The following is a 10,523-nucleotide window of genomic DNA, read 5'->3' as shown; positions in this document are numbered from 1 at the left end:
AGCAAGGGCTAAGCTTAACATCTTAGGACCAAAAGGCCTAAAGTGCCTGCCATCTCTAAACAGTGACGTTGTGAGACCCATCACTTTTTTATTTTAAAGCACCAAAATGGTCTTAAATTACACGCTTCAATATCGTATTCGTATGCATCGGGTGAACTCAAAATTCCCCCAAGGGGATTTCTTCTTTTTATTAAATAATTAAGTAGATGGGAGTGAGAATCTTAAGAGGTCTCTTTTTGGAAACCAGTACTTTCCAGAAAGTACTGATTGAATTATAAAAGCATTTTTAGTAAAATTTTTGCTTTTTTAATAACATGGAACTTCTAAAAGTCAAGACCTTTATAATTTATCTCTATCAAATAAACATTAGATGATTGAGGCATCTTGCACAAACTCGTGCATCAATCCTTAAGTATGAATAAATCATCCCCTAGAGTTCAAATTAGTGACATTTGGATTTATAGCTCATCCTGGCACATTGTGGGACTCTATTTCTGAATGAATCCTCTAGTCCAATCACAAGATAAAGCAATGAGTTTGTTGGAAGGACACGAGAAATACAAGTGTTGAATGCGAGAACTGGGCTCTATCCCACCATGACTAAGCTTGATTGTTTTTTTAGGACTAATATGTGTACAAACAAGTCCAAAATACAATAATACATATATACGTGTTGCACGAACTAGAGAAACAATATAATATTAGCAAGCGTGAATATGTTTAGTGAATTCTTATTAATTGGTCAAGGAACTCAAGTATAGATCCTTTGTGAAAATAGCGCAAAAACTATAATCCCCAAACTCACAGATTTAAGTAGACCTTGAGGTCCTACAAGACTTGCAAAGCTTAGATCCATGAATCGATGTGAAGCCCCCAAGTAATACTACAAATAAAGACTCCCTTAAATACTATTTTTTGGGAACTCAACCTAAGTTCTATGCTTTTACTATGATTGTCAATTTGCTCTATAATTCTCACTTGCTTTTCTCTTGTTCCTCCTAGTTGTTTAATTGACTGATTTCTCCCCCTTTTACACTAGTCTGAAGGGTCTCAAAATTACTATCTTCTCCCTTTGCCTTGGTCTTGCCATTCACCTTTGTGTTGAATCTCTATATATTTCTTTGGGTTGTGTTAACGGGCACTGTGCAGTGCCCCCGTTAAGCACACATTTTCTAGACACTATATTTGTCTTTTTCTTCAATTTATATTACTTTTTCAGTGTTGCAGGTACTATTTCAGATTCTTTTGACTCTTTTTAACAAATATTTTTTGTCTTTTCTGCCCTTAACCAGCACCGCTTGGTGCTGGTTAACATTCTCTTATTTCTTTTCCCCTCTTGTTCTTGTTTCTCTTTCTTGAGAACTCATCCTTGAAAGAACTCTTGGTTGTTTTACTTTCGTAGGAGATACTTTTTTCCTGGGCAATTCAAGTATTAGTTGAGGTCAATGAGGATGGGTCTCTTCTCAAGGCTAGGAGAGGGACATTTCAAAGGTTTCCTCATTCTGATAGGAACTTTATGCATTGAGCCTCTTTTCTAAAAGTGGTATAAATCCTTCTTTAGTGTGGGTGAACTCCTAAAGCTTGTTAGGTATCATTCTCTTTCCATTGTTTCTTTTTGGCCAAAGTTCCCCGAGCGTCTCCCTCATGGACTGGTTGGTTTTCAACTTCAAGTTGCAAAGTTTAATGAGATTATTTGTTCCTCTTAAGTCTTTCTTCCAAGGGAACTCCATATTTTGTGACTATTTCCTTGGTGGACCCTTTTTGGGCTCCCTTTTTTGCTGGGCTGCTTTCATTCGAGGATCTCTTTCCTTACACCCTTTTATTGGGTTGCTTGCACCTTATTGAAGCCATTTTTCTCTCTTCTTTCGCTGTTGGGCTTTTTGCCCCATTCTACAAAGTTCTTTGACCTTTTCTACAAGACAGTTGCTATAGAATTATGTGTCCTTTATATCCACGCAAGGCCCATGATCTGGGTTCCTCGAAGTAGACTTGCTCTTTTATTTCTTTTTTGGGTATCAACACACACCTTAAAAGGAAAATTATTATTATTATTTTTTTTTTTTTGTTGAGAAACTTGGTGGCGTTTAGACCTAGTAACATTATTTGTATTTTTAAAAAATATATATGAATTAAAAAGTGTATAAAAATATATATAATGTTGTTTAAAAATTTTAAACGTGTTTGTATTCAAAAACATTTAAACTACTAACAACAATCGGGACAGGATTGCTTTGGGTAGGGGCCGGCAAAAAAAACAAAACAAACAATAGTCCTATACTCTTGTAGTTGAACTGTTCAAGTAGTTGTCATCTGTGAATCATCAGGGAAAAAAACCCGCGGAAATTTGAGATTGAGAGGGAAAAAAAGAAAAAGAAAAAGAAAAAGAAAAACCGAAACACTTGGAGTATAAATTTAGTCAGCTGTCTCTGTCGGAACACTGATTGCAGTGAATTCAAGTAAGGTTGGTAGTAAGTAGTATGGAGAGAGAGCGAGGAGTGGAGGAGGAGGAGGAGGAGGAGGAAATAACAGTAGTGGTGGAGGGCAGAGATAAAGTGAAGGGCCCATGGTCTCTCGAGGAGGACGCTATACTGAGTCGGCTCGTGAGCAAGTTCGGCGCCAGGAATTGGACCCTCATTGCTGGCAGAATCGCCGGCAGATCCGGCAAGTCTTGCCGCCTCAGGTGGTGTAATCAGCTCGATCCCACAGTCAAGCGCAAGCCCTTTACTGGTTTGCTTCATCTTCATCTTCATTTTCATTACTTTTAAGAATTTTGGTTGTTTTTTTGTTTGTAAAATTGAAGGTTAGACATTACTTTTATTCTCTTGCAATTACTTTCTGTTTGTGGGTTATACAAATACCGTTACTTTATTCATGTTAGTCTAAAAGAAATCTATCTTTTTGCAACCAATTGGGTTTTTTGGGTGCTTAACTCTCGCCCATTAAATATTGAAATTTAAGTAGAAGAATTAGGTTTCTTTTGGAGAAAACGAATGGAATGGGTGTTGAAATTCGAGATGATTGGGGAAAGTAGTGCATCATCTGCTGGTACAAGGAATGACAAATCTAACATTCAATGTATTGGGAATAAGATTGTTTTGCTCCTTAAAAGATCATTATGTTCTCTCCAGACCCCGCAGAAGTAGAAGCTTTGTCCATTGGGAACGACTTTTTTTTTTTTTTTTATAGATGATCATCCTGGATTAATTAGCACTTATTAAGAATTTTGATGTTATAATGCACAGTATTGTAACTGTAGAAATTTTGGTTACTTCAGTCTACATGAACAAAAAATCATAAAGATCAGCAAGACAACAATTACCCAAAGTATAATTTGTTGATACTTCCAGAGGATTCTGATCTATGTCAAGGCAGTGTGACATTGTGTGGTTGGATGTTTACGAACTGTTGGAGGTGTCCATGCAGGCTTAGCTACCTGTTGAATCAGGCTTAGCCACTTTCAATTTTCTTGACTAATTCACATGATTGCATACTGCATTCTACGTTGCATATGTGTTCTTATCTCCAAGTTTAGATCAAAGCACTCATTCAATTTCTTATGTTGTACATTTAATCTATTATGTCATTGCATCTGGCATGATTGTCTATCATCTTGTAGTGAAATCCTAATTTGTTGAAATACCATATTCGGCATGTCTCCCTTCTTTTGTTTATAAACCTTATGATATCCATAAAAGTGGAGCTAAAGTTTGCAATCAGCGTGGAAGTTTGCTTATATGGCTACTACTTACCGCCATAACCTGATGTGATTATGGGAATTAGCATAGAGAGGTTGTGTTTTTCATCTTCATGCGTGTGTGGACTGAAAAAACAGTTGTCATTGTTGACATTTCACATGTGGCTTGAATTAGCGCCACTAAACCAAGTAGTTTCAGTTTGAATTTGTTTCATGCACTACACTATATCAGTGTGTGTTTAGTTCTCTTTTACTGGGCTTTGAAATTCAATATGCAATCGGACTTTGTCAACCAACAATCTGTTTTTACTTCTACTTGGAATATGAGTCCAATATGCTGACTTTGCAAGGCCAGTTGTTTTGAAGGTGCAGTAAATTAGAGAATTTTTGTCGAAATTATTTGTGTGGAAGGCCAGTTGGTTTTGTGCCACAATTAGGGTACATTTGAATGTAATAATTATTTCTATAGTTTAGCTGTTGATAGTTTAGTTATGTTGTTATTGCAGGGAATAACATTCCTTATGAATAGCTATCTTTTTTTTAAAATAAGGAATTACTATTTCTCTCTAAAAGAGTTGTAATAGCTATTTCTTAGTATGTGTAATAATTTCTAAAATTAATATATTTCTATAAAAAAAATACCATATGCACATAACAATTATGAAAATAGAAAATGATAAAATAAAAAAAAAAGACTAATCTCTCTCTCAAAATTTAAAAATTCTATGTTTTAGGAAATATAATTATATGAGTAAGATATTTTCTAAAACATACCTAAAATTTTATCTAATGTTACAACTCACAATTAAATTTATGAATATGTTTAGTTATTCTATTATAACACATTTTATTCTCAATAATAAAGACTACCATCTTTGTCGTAATACATATTCAATGTACCAAACGTACCCTTAGAGCTCTCTTGTATGTGTGGCAAATAGAGGGCCAGTGTGTCGCAACAATTAGTATTTGTAGTGCTGCGGTTTTTGTGTTTGGTGCAGATTTGTGATGGCTCTCTCTTTGGTTTGTGCTATGCGGCAATTTGTATTTGGCCTTTGGTTCTTTGTTTTGGGTTAGGGATAAATCTCTTTGAGGGTGTTTTGCAAGGTGCAAAACTTTATCATTGTATTTGTGAGAGAAAGCTATTTGGCTGTAATTGGGATTTGGGTTTGTGAGAGTGTCTTTACACCAATATGTATTCTCCCAAATTTAGTTAGTGAAATTTCGTCTGTCGCCCGTGGATGTAGGCTATTTGCTGAACCACTTAATTCTTTGGTGTTCTTGTTTCGATTTTTCTTTTGGGTTGATTTAATTCATTCCTATTTTTCATTTGGAGATCTTCCTCAAGCCCAAAATATTCACAATCAATCTTGGTTTTTTAAGCTTCCGCTATTTTACAACCATCATCATTATCATGCTTTTGACAAAGATGGGAAACATGCATTACAGAGGTTTTCAGTGGCAATAAAACCCCAATCAGATTTTTACATGCTGTCTTGTATAGAAGGATATGCTTCTTACAATAATGGGCAAACGTAGTTGTTTGTATGTGTGATTGTATCATGTATATGTAGACATGCAACACCTTTGAGCATATTGTTTAATAAATGTCAAATTAATGCTTGTATCATTCTTCTTCAAGAACAAATGCTGACAAAACTACAGTTTTTTCAGATGAGGAGGATCAGATCATAGTTGCAGCACATGCAATTCACGGAAACAAATGGGCAGCAATTGCAAGGCTTTTACCAGGAAGAACAGATAATGCTATTAAGAACCACTGGAATTCTACTCTAAAGCGTCGACGGATGGGGGTTGGCAAGATTAAGTCAGAATCTTGCAATATGGTTGAAGATAGCTTAGAAAAAACCAAGGCATCATCTGAAGAAACCCTATCATGTGGGGATGTCAATTCATTCAAATCCTTGGAAGGAAGAGACATGAGCTCTCTAGAAGATATGGATGATCAGAATGAAGACAAGGTGCCAATTGAGGGTCATTTTAGTCATGAAGTTATAGACCAATCTACTCTATTTCGACCTGTGGCGCGTATTAGTGCTTTTAGTGTATGCAACCCTTTGGATGGCCTTGAGCCTGCATCATCTTTCCCATGGCCAGTTCCAATGCAAGGACCTCTGGTTCAAGCATCAAAACCAGATGTTGATATTTGTAAATTGTTTGAAGGGGTTTGTGGTGAGCGGTTGGTGCCTCATAATTGTGGCCATGGTTGCTGTGGGACTCAAAATGATAGAATTCCTCGAAGTTCTCTTTTGGGGCCAGAATTTGTTGAATTCTCAGAGCCTCCATCCTTTCCAAGTTTGGAATTGGCTGCAATAGCCACAGATATAAGTAAACTTGCTTGGCTTAAGAGTGGGTTGGAGAACAGCAGTGTCAGAGCAATTGATGATGCAGCTGGCAGAATAAAATCTCATGGATCTCAAGTGCAAACGAGGCATCTTGAAGAGAGTAGGGTGAATGGCCATTTTTGTTTTGATGAGGGAAACAGCAGGTTAACAGGCATGAAGACCAATGTGTTATCAACTTAGACACCATTTTCTTACTGCAGTTTGAAGTTGAGGGGATGTAGTTGAGTTCAATTATTGTATCTCCATGTTAAGTGGATTTGCAAGGTTAAAGACAGGAGGATCTAGAAGATCTGTAAACTCTAGAAAAACTCATGCGTTGTGACTGTGTTGTGTGATTAGATATCCTAACTTTCTCACTGGAAGACATTAGTGACATTGGAAGTCATGGATTATAGAATGAGAAGAAATTAGTTAGAGCCTGTAGCTGTAGTCATCTAATTAGCCTGGGCACCTGTATCTCTTTCCTAAATAACTGATGCAGGGATGGCAGTCAGTTTCTGGCTGTGTTACGGGAGATAGAGACCAACTTCATCTAATACAAAGTACTATGAATTTTTTTTTAATGGTTTCATTAGTTGAGCCAATACAAAAGTAAGTATTTCTCTGTGGTTTCATTAATTGATGCAATATTTGAAAGTCTGACTCATAAATGAGACCTGTAATTTTCATATGCCAATTGTTTACAATAGGAAGGCAAGGCAATGTCTGTATAGTGTGTACTAGTGGGCTGTAGTAGTGTAGCGTGTGCTCAGTTGTAATGAACTTGTGGCAACTATTTTCAATTGAACAAAAACTTGTACCATGTATCTGCAGTCTGCTGTACCAATCCTGTAGAATGTAATTTTTCTTTGCATCAATTTTTAATATTTCAAAGTTCCTAGTAAGATTTACATCTGAAAAATAATTTCTTTTTATATTTGGCTTTTTATAATTATTATATATTTTCTTCATTTTTGTATCTGACTGATTGCTCCCGGGTGTTGAGAGCCTGAACTCTCACCAATCCAAGTATGATGGCTAAGAATTAAGATCATGCCACATGACGCAAAAATTGATGCAAAGAGCATTGGTGGGACTTCGGAGAGAAATACTTGGGAAAAGATCAAAGTATGATGACCTCATGGATTCAGCCAAAAAATAAAAAAAGATGATCTCACAGATATCTAATATCTAATACTTCGGACTCACGTTGAATCAATCGTCTGGATTTGGCTGAACTGAACTTTGGGAGAGAGGAGCTGAATACATTTTCTTCCAAGTTACAAATTACATTCCCTGCACTTTTGACTTCCAAAAAGGGTACTATACTTCTGCATCAATGTCAAAATATTCAGTCTTAATGTTTATCATGAATCCAATGCATTTCACTAGTTCTGAGGTTGCAATACACATTTTGGCGCGTTGTCTAGTACCGATAATTTATCTTATGCATCCACTTTATTGAATGGGCCACTCACAACCTATAGCATTCAAGTCTTTAAGGTCATATTTACTGCTACATAAATTTGATTTTTTTTTTGGTAGTAAAATTATAATATAGCATTTTCTCAACAACAAAAAAAAAAAAGTCATATTAAAAAGTAACAATAATGAATTCTTTTAACAATTTATGTTGTAAAACACTAATTAAATATTATTTTAAGTGATAACAAAAATGTCCATTTGAACCTTTCACTTTAGGCCTCCAAATTTATTGAGCAGACTTGGGAGTGAGTTGGATCTAATACTGCATTATAGATTACTAGCTTGTAATCTCATGCATATGCATGGATACACTAAAAATATACAATAAGATGTATAATATAATTCTTAAATATATAATTTAAATACTATTGATAGTCATTTCTATATTTTGTTAACTCTTTAAAAAATTTGTAAGGATATTATTAGGTATAAAATGTAAATTATCCATGTTTTTTTATTATAATTATTGTGAAACACCTTTTTTTTTTTTTTTTACAATTCATTTATTCTAGACTCTTTAATTTTTGTACTTAATAACTCATTTGGATTAATATTTATGATGTGGTCTCACATTTGACTCTAAAATTAAGAAATAAAACTCTTTAAGAATTAATAATTGAGGACACATGGCACAAAATTAAAATTCTAATTTGAAATTTTAATTTGAGTCTCTCTCAGTTTCACTTATTATTATATATATAGATTTTCAATTTCCCTTGACGTGGCTACATCCATTGGGATCCAACTTTCAAGCCTGATTTGCTCTCCCTAGGGCTTGCACTTAGAAGGTGGCTTCAAAATTTGCGGTTAATCCTCATATCTAGATGCTGTGTGTTGATTTCCTTGCTTTTGAAAGACAACCTATGGTAGAGAACATTGCTATCTCTAACTTCTACTCCATATCTTCTAGTGGAAAACCTTTGAACTAAATTAGATTTAGTACCATAATTCTTTGGCCGCTTCTTATTTTTGGATTAATGGATGGATGTTTCCCTTCTATCTCAGTGTCAGCAACTATCATCAACTTTTTGACCCATAATAGCTACTTGTTTTTGGTTGGAAGAATATCTTAAACTACTTTCACATGTGCATTTTAAGGCGTTCATGCAAATTTAAATTCCAGATTTTCCTCCAAATTGTATGGTCCATGTCAAGTTGAACGCTTAGAGGCAATTTGAAAGAATAAGATCCCTCTTCATTGAATCCTCCAATTTCCTCCCATTTTTATTGAGTGATGCTACAACTATAAACTATTTTACAAAAATTTTACAAATTATTGTTGTGACCAATCCTTATTGGTTCTTATCTAGTCTCACCTCACTACTAATATTAATTTTTCACTTGCCAATAATTATTTACCATATCAGCAATTTGTAGAAAAGATCATAAAATAGTTTTTTTTAGAAGGCCATAAAATAGTTTTTTTTTTTTTTGAGTAGTTTGTTACTCTTATATTTTCCATTTTTGTTTAAATATGTAGCATTTTTTCCAGTTTGTTGTGGCCATTTTTTTTTTCAATAGTTTGTTACACATTTTCCATTTATTATCCATAATTTTTTTTTTTTTTGAGAAGGCCGTAAAATAGTTTGTTACTCTTATATTTTCCATTTTTGTTTAAAAATGTAGCATTTAAAAATCAAATAAATGTCACATCTCATAAATCGTACTCAAAATGGGAAGAAATTACTAATTAGAGAATTCAATCAAGAGGTAACATTTCCTAATTTTCTTGATTGCTTTGCCTGTTTTGTCATCAAACAGCTCTTGTAATACTCGAAACCATATGTATCAATTGAGCCACTAGGAATTAGCTTCCTTGGGAGTTGTTGCCCTTAGGGGTCGGTTTGAAGAATGGGATCCAAGGTATCCATGGATCCTCTCATATGTCAATGCAAGACCCATCTCTCACCAAAAGGCAAGCTCCCTTATCTAGGGTTGGATTGGTGTTGAGGATGCCCTTCCAAATACTGAAACCTTTGACCTTTTTGCAAATTTGAAACCCTTGTGCATATATTATCAGTGTACAACAAATGTGTTGTTTTAGGCTCTACTTGTGCAATTTTTACACCTTTGTTTGATCCTCTTTCCATTTCCTTGTTTATTAACCAGGAAAGGACCTCACTATAGAAGCTGAATAAGTACAATGAGAGTGGATTTTCTTCCTAAGGCCTCTAGGAGTGAAAGCTATCAAAACAGCCCCATTCAATAGTAAGGTGTATTTTATTATTATTATTATTTTGAATCTTTTTTATTATTATTATTATTATTATTATTATTATTATTATAAGGACACAGTTTGGTGCCTAAGCCCAAAAGGAATAGAATCTAGGCCCAAAGAGTCCAATACAATGAATTTGTAAAAAGTGAGCTAGAAAACTAGGCTTTAATGAATAAGATAATAATTACAATGAGCTCAGATGATAAGAAATCAAGAATAAACTGGTTTTGCCCAAAGAAAATCGTCATCGGCACAGTCCGAGTAGACTAGTTCTTATGTATATATCTTTTGAATTTGGTTACAAGTCCAGTTCTTATTGCTATAGTGTTTTTTCTCTCGAATCTCCGATCCCGCCTGTAAGGGGCTTCTTCCTCTATTATATTCTTCTCTCTTCTTCATCTCCACCATCCACGTGTAGGTCAAGTTGTTGGCTTTGATCCTTGTCTCATCAGTATCTTCCTAAAGTCTTTGGGAGTAGCTGTAAGGCTACTAGCCACTGTTCAGGTATCACCTCCACATTAATGTGGCCAAATGATTAACTACAGAGCATTCAATGCGGTGGTAGCAGCTTTCCCTTAGATATTTATTAGCTTCCCTTTGTCCTATGTTTCCCTGACATTTATCATTATTAGTAGAACCTTTAAAAGCGTTGCCCTCGAGGGCAAACCAATCCTTCTAACCTCTGCTTTTCTTAGCCGAAGAGGCATTCCTCCTCGAACTACCTTCTCAAACCTTCGCAATCATAGTTTGCTCATGCCGCTCTGATTCTTGCATTTTCCCT

At 35.0% G+C, this 10,523-nt stretch overlaps 1 protein-coding gene across 2 annotated transcripts; it reads left to right on the top strand.

The window, feature by feature from the left end:
- The first annotated feature begins 2,239 nt into the window (after positions 1–2,239).
- On the top strand, positions 2,240–6,944 carry LOC142609828 (transcription factor MYB1). 2 transcript variants are annotated; one of them, XM_075781548.1, is made up of 2 exons: positions 2,240–2,727; positions 5,369–6,944. In XM_075781548.1, the coding sequence occupies exons 1-2, from the start codon at positions 2,478–2,480 to the stop codon at positions 6,238–6,240; spliced, it is 1,122 nt and encodes a 373-aa protein (XP_075637663.1). In that variant the 5' UTR covers positions 2,240–2,477; the 3' UTR covers positions 6,241–6,944. The 2 variants fall into 2 exon arrangements, with proteins under 2 accessions (XP_075637663.1, XP_075637662.1); XM_075781547.1 differs by having other exon boundaries at positions 5,360–6,944.
- Positions 6,945–10,523: the final 3,579 nt, after the last annotated feature.

The sequence above is a fragment of the Castanea sativa genome, chromosome 9, assembly GCF_040712315.1.
Source record: "Castanea sativa cultivar Marrone di Chiusa Pesio chromosome 9, ASM4071231v1".
In the NCBI taxonomy this organism is placed as follows: Eukaryota; Viridiplantae; Streptophyta; class Magnoliopsida; order Fagales; family Fagaceae; genus Castanea; species Castanea sativa.
The sequence above is the reverse complement of the archived record's forward strand: the minus strand, read 5'-3'. Positions and strand labels throughout refer to the sequence as shown.